General features: G+C 34.6%; 1 protein-coding gene across 1 annotated transcript in view; it reads right to left on the minus strand.

Annotated features, from left to right (window-relative positions):
* Positions 1-21,771, minus strand: part of CDH8 (cadherin 8) — a gene marked incomplete at both ends in the record, with an annotated part of 123,848 nt that overhangs the window by 65,618 nt on the left and 36,459 nt on the right. The window contains 2 exons of the mRNA XM_079541374.1: positions 4,418-4,537; positions 20,091-20,385. Of these exons, the coding sequence (XP_079397500.1) occupies positions 4,418-4,537; positions 20,091-20,385 (415 nt within the window). The remainder of the gene's footprint in view (positions 1-4,417; positions 4,538-20,090; positions 20,386-21,771) is intronic.

Below are 21,771 nucleotides of genomic sequence, written 5' to 3' on the forward strand. Positions count from 1 at the left end.
TATGATTTAAAATCTGCTCTTTTTCATATATTTTAAGGCTTTATTCATGAATAATACATTGCATTTTCCAGTGCATTTTGTGTAATTTGCCTTGTTCATATATTTCATGTATGTGTAGGAGTGACATTATTTAAGTAAGTTCATGTGAAATGTAAATAAGTGAGATACAGCCAAAAATGTATTTTCTCTGCCATTTCTATATTGTAGAACACAGTGTCACTTCATATTATGTTCCATTATGGTAATCTTATTTTGAAGTTGACAGTCATTATTTAATACATCTGAAAAAGCTTAGAAATGAGAAGTATACTTCAGTTACTTCTAGGAAGCCCCCCTCTCAGCATTTTGACTGTCAGTGTTTTGATGACAAGAGAATACACACAACTTGTATAATAATACACAGCAGTCAGCAAACCTGACATCAGTTAGTCAGATGAAACAATAATGACTATATTTTAGTTCACTGTGAGTTCTGTTATTCATATGATATCACCAAATTGCAAGCATAGCTTTCCATAGAAAATCTGAATCTTTGTAATGCATTATTTATGTTTTCTCTCTAACCAATGGTCACGTTATAATTCACCTGTGATAAGGGTAAAAATATTCAGAACAAGCCATTAAAAAAGCATTTACCCTAAGCCATATTCAGAGTACTGAGTGAAAAATAACTTCTGAATTACCTTCTTTCATGTGCCTATAACTCATACCAAAGAATTTGCAAACTAGAACTGCAGCAGTATATGTATTTTTCATCTACAGTAATGGAAAATTATTGTTTTATGGGTCACTTATCAGTAATTCTTTCTGCACACCCAGTATTATAGAATTGTTTCTGTAAGGAGGTTGAGAGTACTGCTAAAATTTCAACCAAGAATTGACTTACACAGGAACTAAACCTAGTTAATGTTAAGTTAGCAAGAGAAAAAAAAGGAAAAAGCAGAAGAGTATATACCTGCTTCCTTCTTTGGATTTATCCTCAGGTGTTGCAGCTCTTTCTACCATAGGCATCAAGGATGCCATAGGCATCTCAAACCTCTACTCCCTCTTTTTGATGATGCTCAAGTACTATGGAAGAGAAACTTTGAACTATTCCTGGTGGAGTACTGTCTGTGTGCCATTAAAACAAAGCAGGGAGGTAAGATGATCTTTACTTTGAGCCAGCAAAAAATTATAGGTTATCTATAGGTAATCTATAGGTTATTATAGCTTATCTATGCCTATCCTGGTGTTGGTAGCTGCACAAGGTCTAAATCTAGTCTTGATTTCTACTAAACAAAGCTAATAAAAGTCAATTTGTCTAGAAAAAGAGTTAGTAAGTAGCTATACTTCAACATTTGAAGCACTTCTATAAATGAAAGAAAACATCTACATCCTTAAGGGGATCACTTTAACACAGTCCACTTCTTTGAATATTGATTCAGTTCTGGGGAAGACAATATCTGTGTTCAAAATCAATTTTGTTTCAAATGTATTGGAAAGACTTCCCACTTAAGAAAGCTCCTAACTTTTCTGGTCTTTCACCATAGTGTCTAAGCACATTCCCACATGGAAACTTTAACTGGGTTCCTTAGTGCTACAAATGAATGCGTAATATAATGCTCTTTCTTGGCCTACTTACTAGGAGAAAAAATATTAGTTGTGGTTCACATTGCTGGTGTTAGATAAATATGAGGAAACAATTGAATACCTATATACTTTCTGTTACTTTTGGAAATATTCTTTCTGTTAAAATGCACCTTCTACCCTGTCTGTCCATGGTAACAGCAACACTGTCCAAATAATACAGCTGCTAAACAAGTGCACGCATTTTATGCACTACTACCTCTAAAAGGTAAAATATTCGGTGCCACAAGATACTGCAAAGCTATCTTAGTTATCTTAGTATAGTACTGCTAGCATTTTGAGACTGTATGTAACAAATCACAAACTCTGCCTGGTATATAATAAACCTTATTATACCCTTGCTCTAAAATTAACGTATTACCAAGAAAATGAACTGTGTGGTCATATTCTTCTGAAATACTTCAGACAAACCAAAGACTTAGGTTGGCTGCCTTTTAAAGCAATCCATTTCATCATGCACAGTATATGGCTGCAGTATCTACAGGACTACCTACAACTGGTTTGCTTAGATTTTTATGTATGTTTGTTGTTCATAAATTCTAGACAACAAATGGATACTGGAGGTCTATCCCTATTTTTACATTTAGTATAGCTAACAGATTTCTAATTCTCCAAGTATTTAAAGATACGTCACAAATTTTGAAAAATTTAAAACATTAAGCATTACGAACAATGAATAAAGCTTTGAATATGACAGAAACAGCTGCATGCTCTTCAGTTTAGCAAACCGTCCTGTGTGCAGCTGTAAGAGTAGTACTGTAGTTGTATTACAGATGAAGACTGCTACATGTAGATGGCAAAGAAAGAGAAGATGGTCTCAGTACATAAACTCATCTAGTTGTAATGATTTACAGAAGAACATAATCGATGCTCTACAAAAATCTAAAAAAACAGGGAATCAGGAACCATTTACTCATTCCAAAGCAGCTCCATTATATGGAGCCACTTACTCAGAGACTGTGGCAAATTCAACAGAGACTGTTGAATTCTTTATGATTACATTCCCTTTGGAAAGTAACATGTTATTTTCATGGTAGCTGAACTGCTACTGAAAGGCATATTTATAACTGGAAATGAAGGTAGGAGGAGGAATTTAATGCTAGTGAAACAGGAGAAAAATCATGATTTTCAGGTTCACCAAAAAGCTTTGAGTTTTCTCTGGCTTTCATGATAATGTAAATGACTTTCCAGTGCAATGAACGGTTATTTTGTTGGATTAAGCATAAGTTTTTAACACAATGCAAATAATAAACCAGAGTCAAATTAAACAATTTTTTAGGTCTGGGAAATTTTCTTTCAGGCTATTTCATGTGAAAGGATTGAAAAATGTTTTAAGTAGTTGGAGAATATACTCCATTTCAACTGATGTGAAGGGTTAAAGCAATAACAGTAAGTACTTTATGAACTTTCCATGGTAGAAACTGTGAAAGAGCCTATAGTTAATTCTCCTCTAATTAATACAGCTAACACAAGCCATTACTGTAGACAATAATTTGTAGTAGAAATGAAAACAAAATCATGTAATTTGACATTTGATGTCAGCGAACTTAGCATAGTTGTATTTCCACGTGACATTTGACAAGTCAGTCAGTATCAGCTTCACTGATAATAACCTCTTGATACACATATTTTTGGAATAAGCAAATGTTTCTTCACAGCACTGTGCTGGAATTATTTTTTGTAGAACTCTTCTTTTACATTCAGCATAAAATCAAGTAATGAATTATGTTTCTGAGACTGTTTTTAGACTCAGAACAGTTTTCCTTCAGCCAGAAGAAAATAATTTAATGGATGAATCCCATTTATTGATCTACACTACTTACCTTTTTCCTACACAGTCTCAATAAAAAGTATTAAAGATATCCAGATTTTAAAGAGTGCTCTTGTTCAGAAAATCGTGCACATTTGATCTATCAAAATATCCTTTAATAATTTATCCTAGTATTTGTTTCATAACCCTGTTAATCTGCACAAGTACACGAATGTTTACTTCTGCTTTACTTCTTTACGGCTGCATAAATTCCGTTGATTTTCTGGTATGCAATAAAGTGACTTATAGTTTTATTCTCTTTAGGAGACCACAGCTGCTTTACTCAGAGTGATTAAAAGCAGCATCAAGTAACAAATGAAAGAATATAACAAATGATATCATATGGCTTTAAAAGAACGCATCTCAGATATAACTAAGTGAATTCTCTTTAAGTGTGACAGATGTACAGCAAATGGACAGGAATGGATTTATTACCACCTCTTTCAGATGAGTCACTCAAGACTTTAAAATCACAGAGAAATAAAGTCACGCATGCTAAATGCATGCTAATAAAACTTCATATATTCTGTACCATGTTCTTTCTTTCTTCAGATCCATCCAGTCAAGAAAGAAAAATATTTTTAATAAGAACACACAACATATTCAATGAAATTCCCATGCTAAAGACTACTTTAGCTGGAAATACTACTGTCTCTTTTTGAAAATCACGTTGTGTTCATTAAATTCCTCAGGCCAAGTCTTCTGTACCTAATCACTTATAAGTCACACAGCACTTCCACTACCTTCAGTTTTGCTTCAGTAACTTCTGTAATAATATCATTTCTATTACTTGCATTATCATTAATACAGATTTTGCTTTGTCTTTTTACATGATCAGTCTCTAAGTGTGAGACATGTTATAACTCAGTAATGCTGACAGACATATACTTATGCTCCCTGATCATGCGCATTATATGTACCACGTAAGAAGTACAGTCATTTGAGTAAATATAACCCATGGAATCATATTCAGTTGCCTACCTGTATGTGGTTCAATAGAAAAGTAAGGCTGTCCTTCCAGAATGCTATAAACCAGCTTGGCACTGTTTCCATAAACTGGATCATCAGCATCTGTAGCTGTTACTTTAGTAACAAAGGTGCCTAAATAGAAAGAATGGATATGATTAACTTTTACAGTCTTCCTAGATATGTGCATAATTTATTCTAAAATAATTCATTTATTTGAAGCTCTAAAGAAATGTGTAAGGTATACAAAGATTAAAAATAAAGAAAATCCACAATAATAACCTAAAACAATATTCACTGAACTCAAACGTAACGTTTTCCTCCCAGATGATATATGCCACTAGACTGAATTTCTGAGCGAAGGAAAAAACTTTCTAGAACCTGTATCATTTAAGGTTTCTTTGTAGAATGAATTTAAAGCTACCTGGTAGATCTGTATAGACTTCAAGAATCCTATCAAAGGAATATGAAATACAAGGTTAATAATACAATATAATATGCTACATTTAAGATTTGCAAAATTACATTTGAAAGAACCTTGCAAATTTACAGCGACTGCACAGAAAAGCAATAATGAAAGGGATTCTTTTTTCTTCTCTTGGCTTACAGCCATATAAATGGTTTGATGTGGCCACAGTAGCAGTGTAAGGACAACATTTATTGTTTCTGAAATGAGTTGCCGCCACTGAGGGGTCCATTGCCTAGCCAGAGTCATAAATTCCATACTCCATCCAAAAACAAGGAAGAAAAATTTAAAGAAATTACTCTATTTACTTTTAGGCAACATAGCATATTCAATTTATATAATTAGCAAAACTGAATAAAACTCAGCAGGTTCTGTTAAGCTTGGTGCAGAAAGCTTTTCTTTTTTTAATTTTTATGATGACTTAAAAAGACAATGATGACATTAATTAGACTAGCAATAAAGACAGTCTCTACAGTGGACAATAGTAGGAAAGAGCTTAAAGGCAGAATCACATTTCTCATGTTTAAAAATACTTATAGCTCCCAACAAAATAATTTCCCTTTCTAGATGTGCCTGTAAAATACCTCTTCTTCTTTCTTAAACTTTGTGCTGCTGAATCCAAGTTATACCTCCCTTTTGGGCAGGAACAGTAAACTAGAAGTGGAAGAGATCCCTTTGGCATGTTACTTCATTGTGTTCTTCTCGCTCCGTATGTCACATTGCTGCCATGGTTTTGGACAGTTCTGAGTATTAGAGTGCATGCAAATTATTTAGAGAATATTTGCACATTTTGAGATAATTTGCATCCCAGCCAATAGCTTCCATTTCAGGATTTCATATTTGTCCATTTCAAGCAGTAGAGCAAAATATACGGCTGACAGGATTTGGCCACAATACTCATGGATTGGAAGTTCTGCAGAGCCTGAAGTTGTGGAAGGTTTGCTGTATGAGATAATTTCCAGGGGAGAGAATATGGGTAGAAGAGTGGAAGAAACATAGCTCATTAGAGAGGGGGAGAAAAAAAAAAAACCCAAGCACTGTACTGGTCACTAATTTTGGCTACAAATTTATTCAGTCTTTCAAGAAGAAAAGATCATCAGCCAGCTGTCATGCAAGCTCTACCATGGCCCCATAAGGCAAGAAAGTGCCCCAGCAATTTCTCTCCTGCTGCTCTCTAGTGTCCTGAAGAATCAAGGTGGCCTGCAGCAGTTGTACACAATGTGGAAGAGGAACACAATGCTAGTGAATATCAAATTGCTTCTGGCTTAGACAGATGTTTGCAGATTCTGTACACAGAAACTTCTACAGGTTATCGGTTTTGAGGCTTAGCAATTTCTGATGTTGAAAGTTGAGCAGCTTACCCTTTAACCTTCCACTGGGCACAATGAAAGGACTTTATCCTCAAGTTGATAGTTTGATTGTATGGAATTAACACTGGAAGTTTGTTCTCTGACCAACTACAAATTACAAACAGAGAATACCTGCAACAAATACAGTACCTACAGACTACATATGATGAATGACATACAGGAGAAGAAAAACAGTGACAGGGAAACAACCATGAGGCACACTCAGAGGCCATCGTGCAGGCTACAGTAAATGAATGAAATGGGTGACAACAGAGAAGAAGTATGTATTAAGCCTGAATTTGGATATTGCAGGACCAGAGGAATAAAAGGATCCTCTGTGACTTGACCACGGTAGTCTCAAAGCATGAAAAGCTGTAGTTACTAGAATTGTCTCACATATTTAAATTGTGTTGGCTCACCTTATACAACTCATATTCCAACTGAAAATTTATTACTTTGTAGTTCCTACAGAAAGCAATCTCCTATCAGTTTGTGCTTTCACTTATGCAGAATTCAGTTTACAGCCCTAATAACCCAGCAAGACATGTCCCACAGTTCAGAGCTGCTGTCCTGCATGTAATGCTAATTATGATTACAGAAGTCAGTGCTTCAACACTGAATGAAAACAGGTGATGGTTCTGTGGGAGTGGCAGCTATTATGAAATTTTTGTTTTGTAACCTAATAAAACAGAAAATGTTCATGAAGAACATCATACAATGGGACACGACTGGAATATGATAAGGTTCATTCACAGAACAATGAACTTTTTTGCTAGTGTATTTTCTCTAGTGGCTGCACCATTTTCTTTCCATGATATTCAATTCTATACACAAAGGAAAATAAAGAATTGAAATAGTTGACTTCTTTGAGACTGTGTTTGATTTTCTTAGCTGGCTTTCATTTCAAAGGACTTTAGAAATAATTACATTGCTTGTTTAGAAAGATTTGATATATAATGTCTTTTCTTTTCTTATTTCACTAGAGAATTCCATAAGACTTTTAGAGATATTTGTTTCAAGATTTCAAAACTTGAATGGGTATGCTGATTCTTTGATAAATGCATCCTTTATCCCAAGTGTTCGTTAGACATTAAAGTTGAATGTCTTAATAAAACAAGCAATCAGCGTCTAGCAGCTTTTCCAATTCTGATATTCCAATATTAAGATTTTTTTCTTGTGATAGAAAACAATGTAATCCCTTACCGAAGCACCAAGCTAATCCAGAATTTATACATATATAAAAACATACATAAAACTGAGTATTCCCATTCACTGTTCGTTATATAGATAAGAGGAGGCAAAAAATAGCATACCCTTCTTTTCCTTTTCCAGGTCACTTGAAGTGTGGCTATAATCTTGCCTAATAAAACTAATGAAGGGAAGAGAAAAATAAAGTATTCTCCCAGCTCCTAAAACCAAATTTTTTGACTGCCAGTCTCTGCCACTCTGCACTTCATTTCCTACTATCATACACTGTTCTGAAGTGTCTGAAATTCAGTTGTTTGCTCCCCACAATCATATAGATAAGAATTGTTTATAAAAGCAATCATGAAACAAAAATTAATTACCTCTACTACTGAAATTAGATAGTTAAAATTTAAGCTATATTAAATCTTATCACCTTCCATGAGAACTTTTGGTTTATGCTATTATTCATGTCTTGTGCAGATGTGAAACATGCCACATAAGTATATTCACACTGGCAATAGTAAGTACATAAGGAGCCAACTAGGTTCCATTTGCAGATGCAGAGTATGTTGCTACATAGTGCTGCCCTGGTCCCACTGCAAGATGCTCAGGGTCCAGAAGAAATAGCACCTTATGCCACTGAGTGACAGAGCCTTTTTCAGCCAAGCATGAACTGAAGATTTGGAGAATTGATAACATTCTGAGGGTGCAAAATAACACAAAAGAAAAAAAAAAAAAGAAAGAAAGAGAAAAAAGGAACTCAGCCACCATAGATATTAAGCCATCTCTAATGCAGCAGAACTCCCTATGCCTTGGACTAGATTTTTGGATTATCAATATTTGAAAAGCATTTTACAGCCCTACAGACACTGTAGTTAGAAACTACATGTACAGAAATATTTTTACATGCATAATGTACTTAAAGTTTTAAAGATAAAACTTTTGCATTGAAAAAGCAGTAAGAATCCATTTCTGTAGTAAATGCTCTTTAAAAAGCAATGTTCTGCTTTCTACTCAACAAATAAAAAGCTAAGGTTTCTGTTTCTGTTTAATTTTGACTGCATTTGGCTTGTGTTTGCTTCTTCATCAATGCTACAACAAACTCATTTAGCTAGGGACTATAAATTTGAAATGGTGCCATTTTTACAAGAAAGCTGCTATTATAGTCCAAGTCACTGTTGCCCTAATTACAGTAATACAGCAGGTTTATATAATCTGGCCCAACAACCTAATCACTATTACTTCTTTTTTTATATACTTAATATTGTCTTATGTAATATAAAACATTTTTTTTTTAGATAAATGATGCAAATTTTAAGATATTCAGTTAAAAACTTTCTGCATTTTTTTCTAAGGTACACTTTTGCAATGCTAATGACCCTGCGATTAAGTATGGACTGTAAGGAGTTTAATCAGATTTTAATTAATGAACACTTCTAACATGATTTAGCCATAAACCATTGCTGGATGTTTTACTCTGTTAGAGTCAGGTTTCATAGCTTCTCTTTGCAACAGGCTAGCAATCAGAGACACAATTAAAAATAAAGGCATTTTTATATAGTTAGGTAAGAAAATATGTGTTTGCTGGCAAACAAAGATTAAAAGCCTTCATAAAAGTAAGATGTGTGCTCAGCCAGAGCTCTTCTGTTGTTGTGCATGTGTTTTTATGTGCAAGTCAGATACAGATTCTGCACATTAGTCAGAAAGAAAAATGCATATGCTGCCACACAGAGTAGGAAAGCAAAGATTTTTTTGAGTGGAATGAAATAAGTGCACTGAAAAGAAATCAAACTTGCATGTTTAGAGGATGTAACATACAGTCAGTGCCGAAAATTAACATGAATCCATATTCAATGAACCAACCATTCTGCTGAAAGACTGCAATGGCTGGTAGAACTGAAAAATGTGGCCATGATGCAAGTCAGTAGGACTATGTTTTCTCATTTTCCACGGAACTTCTGTTTTCTTTGCTTTTCTGACGTCCTTTTTAGTCTGCTCTCTCTCTCTCCTTTTCAGACCTTGATGGGCCAAAATCTCCGTTTCATTCAAGAGATCTGATTACAAATCTGACAGGGCATTAAGAGTATATTTGCATGAAAAAGAGCTACCATTATTTAACAACTGTTTTGTTTTTCTAAGAGGATCATTGTGCTTCAAAATCTCCAGCTAGATTTTGAGTTTGGCTGATAGTAGCCATGCAATCATCAATGGTCAAAGCAAAGCATTGTTTGTATTGAGCAGGTCAGATAAGCATTCTTTCCAAAATGAAGCTTTTTCTTCACTGTCCTTCTTTGCTATAATCTCACAGGTAGCATGACAGTTGTTGCCATGGTAACTATTTTTTATTGAATAAAACTACAATAATCTCATAAAAACCTGTATAACTTCTTGACATGTAAATTATTACTGCCTCAAAGCTGGAGAAAGTTATTCTTATTTGTTTTTTTTGCTGTCACTGATTTTTTTAAAATATAAAACCATAGTTTTAAGCTTTATTGTCCTATGTGATTCTGCAGGAGGCCATTTCTTAAACACAAAATCTATGAATTAGAATTTTCACTAGCCAAATAAACAGTTTACATATGGAATAGAAATCTGCATAATGCACTTCAGCACTTCCTAACATATGCAAAATACACACATAATATTATGACTGATATTTTAAATTGCATATCTTGGTGCGTATGCAGATACATACGCATATTTGAAGCACAAACTATGTAAACATGCATATTATGCAGGTACACTGTACGAGTGTTTAAGGGCTCTTTTGTATGTTATTTCAATTCTACCTTCTAAATCAGTCCTTTAACTTATTTTTCTTATTATTAAGGGCTTTTTCATTTCAAAGGTCCCAACACATGCATCAGATCTCACAGTGCAAGTCCTCTCCCAAACATTCTGTGAGCTGAGTACCAGGAAAGGCTAACTGAGACGGCAGAAGAGAGACAAAGAGATGACAAGAAGATGCAAATCACTCAGGGAAGCAATGCTGCCAGCACACTATGGTGCTGCTTGACCTACCTCTCAGGTAGAGCTGCCGATACGTAGGCATTATGGAAGATTTTTAAGGATTGCTTTGAAAGCAAAAGACAGAACCCTTCTATAAGTTTTTCAGGAGATCACTGCACAGTTAGAGCAAATAAATAGAAAGGTATTTGCTTTTCAAGTGTCCAGCAGACACTTTGCAGTGCTGGAGACTTTAATGCTGGTGGAAGAGGGCACTCTGAGAGGTGGTAAGGAGTAGAGTTATGGGCCAGAATGGTCCACAAGAAACAAACAAACAAAGGACAATGTATGCTTGTCATGCTAGAAAGAATGGAGGCAAAGATCAAAAATCTGTACTATTATATCTATAGTAGAATCCTGTACACAGCCACCCTTAGAGGGAGAAACGAGAAGGAAAATTTGTGTACTTTACAGACACAATGGTGTTATGTGGGTGATGAGAACCATATAAATACATAGATAGATACAAGCATTCACTTAATCTTCTGCAAAGAGAAAAACAACAGCAAAATCTTCCCTACAATGAGATATTGTACAAGGAGAAATAACTCCCCAAGGGAAATAACAGAATCCTTCTCACAACTCACTGAAAAGTTCACTTTATTGCACAGGATGCTAGAGAATGTGTTCTAAAGGAAAACCCTGGAAAGACAGGAAAATTAACTAATAGAGTAATTTGTCTTTCCTGGCTATAATTTATTTGACTCTAAGTAGTGAAATACTGTGATGCTGTCATGAACTTGTTTATGATGATTAAGGAAAGAAAGGAGGAAAAGAGCATTATTCATACAACGCAGTTTAGGCTCAACTGGCTAAATTAGACATCTGGTTGTACTCAGCTTCTTCTATATCCAAGGGAGGGAGAAAGAATTTTCTTGGTTGACCATATATAAACCAAAATTACTGCTCAGATAACACAAATGACTAAGTTTGAGTTGTATGTCTACTCTTTTATATGCATATATATCAACATAGATCATACCAGTCCATAACCAGAACTTCATTCAAGTATGCTGTCACACCAACATGCAAGTGCAGATATTGCAATAGTTTCATTTACATTATATTCCATATATACATACCTATGGGAATTTACATACTAATACAAACACATATATTTTCTGAAATGGACTGCATTTGATATATTTAATAATCAATTAAAAACTAATCTTAAGCATTCAAGCAACAAAGTACTGTTTCCTCGTTTTGAGATTTGAGAAATCAGTACACCACAGACCTACAGACAATGGTAGATACAAAAAAAAAAAAAAAAAAGCAAGTTTAAGAGTTTAAGAAAAGAAAAGAGAGTTTAAAGCAGAAGTCTGAGTACATCCACAGCCTCGATTAACAAAGAGACCTGGATCAAACAGGATCAGCTTGGTCACTAGCCAAAATTATCACTATGATAAACTATGAAATAACACGAAGGCAAATTAAATAAACTGTTTCCACTGGGAAAACTTTTTCACGAGTGTGGAAACCAAGTCAGGATTAGATTCTTAATGAGGAGAGGAATCCAAGTTGTTCGCTTCCTCTAGATTGCTTACAAAGCTAATGAAATGTTTTTAAAATGTTAATGTGCAGCTCATGTGTAAGTCAAGATCTCTGGAAAACTGAATACCTTTCAACATGTTAGAAACTTTCTAGATTGCTCATATACGATTTTAAGGATGTTTGATCATGCAAGGCAAATTATGAATAATATACTGTATGTAAATACGTAAGTGTAGAGGTATGAAAGATAATTACTAAGCATAGGAGAAAAATCCCTTCTGTACATCCCACAGACAATGGAACAAACTGGCAGCCTTCAGCATTTTGTGGCTGTATAATGAGGACTGTAGGAAGCATGACTGTAAAATCTAATAAGCTGCATATTTTACAATGTTTTTATGCATAAATTAATTGTTTTGAGAACTCTGATGTTGCCTTTTTAACAGTACCTTCTGGGAAATAAAATTGTTTTACACTGAAAACACATTTTTAGATCTAACGATACAAATAATTCTTTGGCAATTATCCTTACTAATGTTACTTACTGCTTGGATTTACCTCACATATATCTAATAAGAAAGGACACTATTTTCAGTTTTAGGATTGACAGCTTGTTCCTGTTGCAACTTATAAAATGGTGCTATTAGAGCCTGCAGGTATTCCTTTATAAATTCCCCTGGGTAACTGTAAGGATTAGAATAAAGTTTGTAACACCAGTAACAGCAGAAGTGTAAAATACATTCTATATTCAACTATTAGAGTTATGTTTTCTTTTCAGTTACTATTTATTCTCCGTTAAGATATCACCTTCACTATGGAATATTAATTGAAATTCGCAAAAGATGTGGGAAACAGTTGTTCTTTTGTTCAGGACTTTTGGAAAGATTGTTTGTCTCTAATCAATTGGCTGTTTCATCAGCATTCAGTCTGTGTGAGGTCCCCAAGCGAAGACAGTAAAATTGGACAATCACTGTACACTTTATTTCCAAGCAGAAAAAATGTACCATAAGGCTTGCTGATTTCAATGGAAGTTTCAGGTTATGCTCAGGTGTATTATATAAAAAAATAGAAATAAATTAAAAAGCAGTCCTGGCTGTTTACAGCAGAAATTCTTTCATTTATATCTTTCTGTTGTGGAAAGAGCAAGCGACTGGTATAATCTTGCAGCTTTTTGATGACGTGCTTGCTTTGTTTGGTAGAGTGTAGCCCAAAATGCCAGCAATGATAACCCAGGTTGCAACAGCAGAGTCTGAACTATTGGTTCCTCAGGTCATTGTGAAGCAAGCACATGGCAGCAGAAACCACTGCCCCTGGGAAAGGGTGCAGTTGAATCAGCTGCCCAGCAGTACTCTACTGGGCAATTCATGAGAAAGCCATAGTGACATCAGATCCACAGGCAATTGCTTATCTGTATTCAAGAAGAAACATTAAGTACTGCAGATTCAGCAGCTAAACAAAGAAAGAAGTACCAGTTCAGGGGAGGGGTGACAGAAAAAAATGGACTCTAAATTGCATCTGAATCCCATTTTCCCAAATGTCAAGGGTGTCCATCAAAGAGATGCCTAAAAAACTCAGGTCATCTGAATTAGCAGTGCTAGAGGAGTACTGGATTTCAGTGCTGTAAAGCTAAATCTTTCACATTAATAGAATGACGTAAGTAATCCTAATGAAAGTTTCTATGAGAATAGTACCACACTGAACATAATTTTCTGACAGAACTTTCTACCCTGTAGTTAGACTACTTTCCTGCAATCAAAAAACTAAGAGAACAAATTCCAGCCCTTAGTTCTGTGGCATTTAAAAGAACCTCAGTATGGCAGAAATCTGCACTGGTCTGCTTCCTCTCATCTGTCTGTTTTCCACTCAAGCATTATCCATTGGCCAGCAAATGGGCTCATGTCACAAGCATACCTGTCCAGAAAATGGAATGGCAAACTTTCAAAATCAACAAAATAAGAACCCCATTACCTCTTTAAACATTTTTTTTTTAATTAAGATTTGGAATTTGAAAAAAATTGTTGCAAAGTATGGATTTAAAGTTGTAGCCAAAAGAGAATGAATCAGAAATCTGAGTCAAGGATTTATTTTTGCATTGTCACAGAGCAGAAATTCAAGCATGTAGAAATGAAAGCAACCACAAGGATGGAATTTCAGATGCAGAACACTAAGAACAAACTCTGACTGTGTGAATACAAGAATCTTCTGAAAAAAAAAAAGATTGTAGAACAGATTCTTGTAGATTACAGAGAACTGGAGAGGGACGTACCTAAGACTGCCAAAATTCTCTCTGCTCTGGCATCATATGATCAATGTACAGCTATGTCTGTCTGTCTTTCCTCATTCTGTGTAACCAGAGCACTACAGGAAGACAGATTCCCCTACAGGGAATGCCAGAAGGAGCTATGACATTGATATGATTTAAATGGCTTTTTCCTGATGAGTTGATGGAAAGACAGAGGCAAGTTCTGTCAAAGAAACCAATGTATGAAGTCAGTGAAAGAGTCTGATGTGTTGAGGACTATATAGTTTGGTAAAAGTAAAGGGTAATATTACAAATCCCCAAAGAGAAATATCATAGCTCCATGCTCATAATGGTAATTTAAAACCAATAAAAAGATAATGATGTATTCAATCAGATCTCATGAGAAACGGAGAGCACACAAACAAAAGCAAATACTTGGAAATAAGTTTTTATAAGCCTCAATAACCAGTCAAACCTGGGAGAAGACAGCCCTGGTACTGAATATATCCTAACCAATTTCCTAAGGTTATTTGTGATTGTACCTTGGCAACTGTCTCAACCACACAGAACGTACAGAAAATTTTAAACACATGCACAATCCCTAAAGAAATCTCTAATGTAAAACGTTCTTCAGGAACACAGCTCGTGAAGCTGATTATGCACAAGAGAAACAAGCAGAGGAACAAGACTACAGGAGAATATACATTTTCCAACAGCTGTTACATTGTTGCCATATTTTACAACATCTGCTGCTTTCCTCCTTAGCTTTTGCACACCCTTTTACATTTACCCTTTGGGCTAATTTGTAATTGACCCCACTAATACAGTCCTTTTACTCTACAATTTTGTGACAAACTATCATTGATTTAACAGTCATGCTCAGTGCCTTAAAAATCAATGAATACATAGGAGGGAAAAAATGAACACAGTAGGAGTGTGGTGGACTTCGATAACATTTCAGGTCAGATTTTTATCACAACACTCTGATTTACAAGTTACTTTATCACTATTCATACCAGACACTGCACGTTGATATCATAGTATTCAGCAGATTCTGTTCTTTTGCCAGCATTTTGTAAGAGAAATAACATGTTTGGGAGAATGGAAAAGAAAAACTGTGCTATGTACTTGTGCTTCTATTGTGCAAAGCAATCCAAAATCACCATTCTGCTGTCGAAAAAATAATTAAAAATGATTGAATGGTTTCTTCTATACAGCAGTGTAATCAAGGGCAAAGGCCCAAAAAAAAAAAAAAAAAAAAAAAAAAAAGTTACTAAGTAGATGTGCTCATTCCAAACTGGAAATTGATATCCTGACTCAACCAAAACTCTGAACTCTTTCTCATAAAGACATCCTCCCAGGGTGAACAGTTTTCATGGAAGCACTTAAGGACGGAGATATTGTTCCAGCTTTTTCACTTTTTTAATATTTTCAAGTGTTAAAGGGGCATTTCCAGAGCACTGGCACACAATGCCACTCCATGTTATTACCTTTTCTTCTGACTGGCAGGGAAATTCTTAATATTTGGAAATTTTTAAAATTTGCCTGTTTACCTTAATTCAGGCATCCAAGACATAATTCTCTATGCTTATGGCTTTTGTTCTTTTTCCATCTGTGCCCTCTCTGATTTCACTAACACGTTTGTCACTCTACTTCTGTCTTCCCATCATTTAACATGACACCAGCTGTCTAAACATTCTTGTCTTCACCAAGAACAAAATCAAGAAATTTCACTTCTCATTCCTCTGTTCTCTCTTCCTCATTTCATTCTTAATTCCTGAGGAAAAAAAGATCCTGAAGCTATCCTGTTGGGAGACAATATCTGCTTTTGCTCCCATATCACCTCTGCGGTGTTTTAAGGGATTTCATTAATCCTTGAGAGGACAACACAAAAACAGAACATACTGTTTTTTGCTGTTGTTCTTTCTTTTTTCTTCTTTTCTTTAAACAGGCTACAGGACCAGTTCCACTTACCCTTGTGAATCTTATCTTTTAAGATTGCTCACTTATTTACATAATATGCAAATGTTACAGGATTCCTCCTCCTAGAAGCTTAGCTGAATCAATTTCTAAAGGGTTTTTAACTGGGTTTCATTCCCTGTGTGTCCTTTCATATCTGGAAGTGATTAAACAAGATTTGTTGACAAATTATTTCCTGTTTGTAAAATCCAGTACTGTTACAATGAGGTGATTCCGTACATTCTGGTTTTTGCCCTTTAATTCCCTAAGAAATATCAGAATTAAAAGATTAAAATGTTCAATTTCAACAGAGAACAAATTCCCCAAATACATCATTAGCTGTCACAAGTAAACTCATCATTTTGGAATTGGGATACAGATTTAAAATGCTGGATTACTTAGGAGTTACTTAAAAAAAAAAAAAAAAAAAAAAAAAAAAAAAGAATATGTGGCTGTAATAAGGGAATATTCAATTTTCTTCTCAAAATGTTTTTTGGAATGTGTCCCTCTTGCTCTTCAAAGAGAGAAATAAGTTATTTCAAAATAACTCTGAATACACTGATGATACACATCATTCAGAAGGTGTGTGGGTGTATGTTCTGTGAAGACAGCTGAAAAGTGAGCATCATTCCTACTGGAGATAACACAGTGTGATGCTAATCGTCTTTGCACCAAGTAGTGGGAATAAGACATGCAAATTCATTTCTTTTGTCTTAGCAGAGAAGCAAAATTTTCCAGATATCACTAACAGATACTATAAGAAACAAGGAGGCTGGATCATGGCCAAATCAGTGTGATAACCTTTCATGTAGGAATACAAATACACACATGCTCATCACGTAAGAAGATCTGCATTATATCGTGGTTTTCACATCCCCTCTCTTTAGTATATCATTCATGTACTAGATATCCATGCAAAAATACCACTGACACATTCATCTCTTCTAGCAAGGAACATAAGACCAGCAGCTGCTACACTACAGAGAACATACCTACTAGAAAAAGCATATTTTGCTAGAAGCTCAACAATATACAACAAAATAATGAAATTCTTATTTGTTCATGTGTATTTTATGTATTATTTTTTTCCATAGAGATCCAAAAATAAAATATATTGTACTGCATTCTCATTACATAAATACTTTTTATATAGCACATGATTTCCACTTTTACTTCAGATAAGTCATTACTTGTACACCATTTTGAGGAAAAAAAGGTTTAGCAGAACTTTGTTATACCCTGAATAAGAACAGTGCCTAGTAATGACTGTGTTGTATAAATGTCAAGGCTGAAATTGGCAGTGGGTGGAGATCTCTTTAAGGGGAATTAAGTAAGTGGATAATGGAGTGAAATACTCTTATTGTGAAAAAAAAAAAAAAAAAAAGAAACAATCCTTGAATTCTGAAAGGAGACAGATTACTCATAAGCAATCCCAAATTAATTTGAAGAGGACTAACAAAATGTAACGAAAGTTGAAATAATTTACAGAGAACCATTTAGTACAGCTTTTAAGACAGATTCTGTCTGTGAGCTGAAGAAGGCTGAAGAGAATTTTAACAGCAAAACTGGTAAAGGTTTAACCTTCTCATGTTCAGCTTTCCAGCCTTGAAATTTGCTTCCATCAGCAAGTACAAGGCAGGCCTGACTGCACAGATTTTACAGTTATTCCTAAGTCCAGTAATGTGCACGTTCTCTGAGTTTTGAAGTGATAGTTCAGAATTTGTGTCATTTTTCTATGAATGAGCAAAAATATATAAATATTTTTTGTTCATATTCACTGAGGCAGCTTGAAAACATACATCTCTAGGAATATCATACAAAGACCATAGAAGGATCAAGCATAAGCATGCAAAATTAGCGTCGTTTCAGTAATAGAGGAAATCATAAGAGCAGAAGTAAAAGACAAAGATTAAATCTGGGAAAACTTGATAGTAGGAGATTGCAGAGGAAATGACTAATGCTTGGTCCTAACATTTAGCAAAGCTTGTTAGCTTAGGGGATAGTGAATGGGGATGACTTTTGGAGGATTTAAAGACAGGATTTATCTTGGCAGTTCCCCTCAACATGGAAGAAAACAGGAAAGATACGGCTCATCACTGAACTACATCTGAAACTCTGTACTTTCATATTTGTGCATATTCCTATGCAGCCTGGAAAACATGGTCCAAAACCTTTTCACATTAACAACACAAACAGAGGCAGAAATTTGTGATAGATGACCTCAGAGGTCTTACTCTTGCCATCTCTTGCATTAATGTTGATTTCTTCTTTTAATTTCTTCCTTTCTTTGCACCGCCTTTTAAAACTTATGTTAACAAATTTATTACATTTTAATTTGTCTGATCTTCTGTTCAGTTTCCTGTCAAGTTTTTTTTTCTTACCTTCTTGATAGTGAATATTCCTAGGAGAAGGGTCTTGTTTTTGCTAGCCATTATAAAATATTGCTCATATGTACAGATATAAATTATTTTTATTATAGCCTTTCTGATCAGAAACCTTCTTTCTGTGTCTGCATTTATTTTGTTTTCTTTTCTTCCTAAAATACCAAACAAATTATTTCCATGAAGGATTAACAGTCTTTAGCTTGGCAAAAATATCTTCTGAAAGCAGGTCTGCATTCTGTTTGAGTTGCTATATAATTAAAAGTGACTTCAGAAATTAATACTGTGTTTTGGTAAAAGAACTGACATCATACTTGAAAATCCACATATCAGTTTTGCCACAAGTAATTTAATACAACCAGGATATGAAGATTTGGAGGACAAATGTAGATAAAAATATGAAAACTCCACTACTAGTCTAATCAGCACACCATGCTTTCATTTGAAAATGGTCATGTACAACACATTGTACTGTACACGAGAAAGAGGATAATTCTGACTCCTCATATTGCTCCACTTTTTAACCACGGTAAAACTGAGAGGTGTTTGCAAAATTTTGGTTGCCATTTTGTTTTCTAAAGAGACTTGGCAGCCCTTCAATTACTGTGCTTTCACAGATGCATTCAAATGGCTGAAAATCATATTATCCTCAACCAAACATTAAAAAATATTAGCAGTTACTTAAACATTCATGGTCAGATTTTGATATCTTTGCCTACAGTGAATTTTTGTATTACCCTGAAATTGACTCTTCTGGTTGATGGATTTACTTCCCTTTTACTTTTGTGATAGCTAAAGATACTGCACTGGATATACATACATATCAGCAGGGAGTAAAAACCTGAGTAAACAAATATGTGAGAAGGAGTAACTACACAAGAAAAAAAAAAAAAAAAGGAACTAATATATTAATCCATCAAGAAATAGATGCACACTAATCCCACAACATAAATAAATACAAGTAAAATGCACTAAGATTATTTCCTACTCCTTTTTCTCTCCTCACAATGTCTGCACAGGCTTAATTTCCCTTTTCATCAACTTTTTACATAGCAGTCTTTATTCTTTTCCAGCAAATCATATAGATATTTGGTTAAGTCCACTCTAGAGTCTAACCATCAATTCCCAGACACAGCATCTTTCAACTCATTGTTTTTGGATGATTGCAATTGCACTTAGAGGAAAACAAGTAAGTATTTATCAACATACTGCAACTTCTAAATCTGTGTACAAAAATACACAAACAGATAATTAAACATCAACAAAATATCAATAGGATTAAAATGTCAAGTTGGAACAAATCTTGATAAATCATTCTCAATAGCAATACTCTAACCACAACATCATAAGGGGAACATAAATTTAGATCATTAAAGTGCTGTTGAACAAATAAAGACACATTAATATATCCGTTAGGCATTTTTCTTACTACTAAGGGATTCTTCTATTGTGCTACAGATGAAAGCTTTGGCTAAAAAGAGATTTGAAAACATGCAAATTAACGCTATCAACATAATAAATATCCATCAAAAACTCAATGATATACTGGCATATTTTAATTGCAAGGAATCAAAATGGGTTGATATTTAGACATACATACCAACAACAGACATCTCTGGAACTGTGGCATGATAAGGACCATCAACAAACTCCGGGGCATTGTCATTGATGTCTTGAACCTTTATAATGAATTCCGAAGGAGGTTCCAGAGGTTTGTTTGTGTCCCTGTCGACTGCTTGAGCTGTTAGAGTGTACTCAGCTTTTTCCTCGCGGTCAAGCCTTTTCATTGCATGAATGTCGCCAGTCTTGTCATTGATCACAAAGATAGTTCCAGCACCATCTCCTGATAGGATATACTTGATTTTGCTGCTGCCAGGATCCAAGTCTGTATGCAACTAAAAGGTAAAATAAGCATTTTAGAGATAGAAATTACATCTGATTTTCTTTTTCTTTTTAGTTTTTTTTTTTTTCCCCCCCCCATTGGTTTAGCCATACATTTTCTCAAGCTATTCTTTTGTACTTTAATCTTAGCTCCAGTGATCCATATCTCAGCTTGAATATACAGGGAGAGTAGGGATTTGTATGCATACTAATCAAATGTGAATGCAATCACAGGCATAATTAGACTTTCTATTTAAAAAGCAGCTGTTATATATATTTTAAATCTCCATTCTAAAATTTAAATGTCTTCAAAACTATTATCAGCTAAAATGAACAAGCACAAAATGTCCTCAACCTCAGATCAACCTTAGATCAAAGGGTGAATGAAGGATTAAAAATAATACGTAGTTTAATCTAGTTGGTTACTCTAAGGTATTGCTTTCATTTTGTTTTCAAGGGACTTAAAATGGCTGAACACTGTCATCTATGCAAATGTTTTGAAGGACAGCATTCCAGAATTTTAGAACTGTATCACAGGTCAGATGGTAGCTTAACTTAAAGGGTCCTATTGCTTCATCTGAAATACTTTTAAAGTAGGTTTCCAGAAATATAAGAAAAAGCCCAACATATATCTACCCATTTTCCTCAAAACATTAGAAGAAATAATACCATTACTGAGCTTTTCAAAAAACAAGGTAGGATTAAAACAACCTAAAATAGCATAAGAAAAGCAGGTATTTTTCTTTGATTTTTGCTGTTGTTGTTAGTTCAAAACCTAAAGTGAGGAACACTAGAGAAAAGACTTCCATCGATTTTCTGTAGCTTCAAAGCCAAGGCCTAAATATCAGATTATCTCCAATAATTTTTAATTTGCAAGGGCAAGTGCACTAAATGGTAGACCGAATGTTTTCATGTAAATACATTTAAAAATACGATAATAATTTAAATACACAATAATAATGTTTAACTACTATTTACTGTTTAACACACGTAACATGAAAAATAAGAACAAGTGAATAATATAGCATTACATATATACATTGTTTTATCATTACTTCTCTGTACCTCACAAAAAGTATTCTAAAGGAAATACATACCACCTTTTTAGGATGGTTTCAATGTGACTTAGAACTACCACTAGACTTGTTCCTGTTTGCCTATTTTTGTGCAGATAGCTCAGCAGAAGTTGTTGCTGGCCGTGTATTTTACTCTTAAATGGAAAACGCTGGTTGCTGTTCCAGGTTGGACCTGGAAGTGTTGTCACTTGCTACACGAACTAGCATGGAGATACTAAAATTGGTGTGAAAATAAGACTTGTAGACTTGGCTACAGCCAAGCAACAAGTAGATTCTATGTTATACCACAAGCAGGCTCTGCAGATAGGTGCTCATATAAAATCA

The sequence above is a fragment of the Tetrao urogallus genome (assembly GCF_951394365.1).
Source record: "Tetrao urogallus genome assembly, chromosome: 12".
NCBI lineage: Eukaryota > Metazoa > Chordata > Aves > Galliformes > Phasianidae > Tetrao > Tetrao urogallus.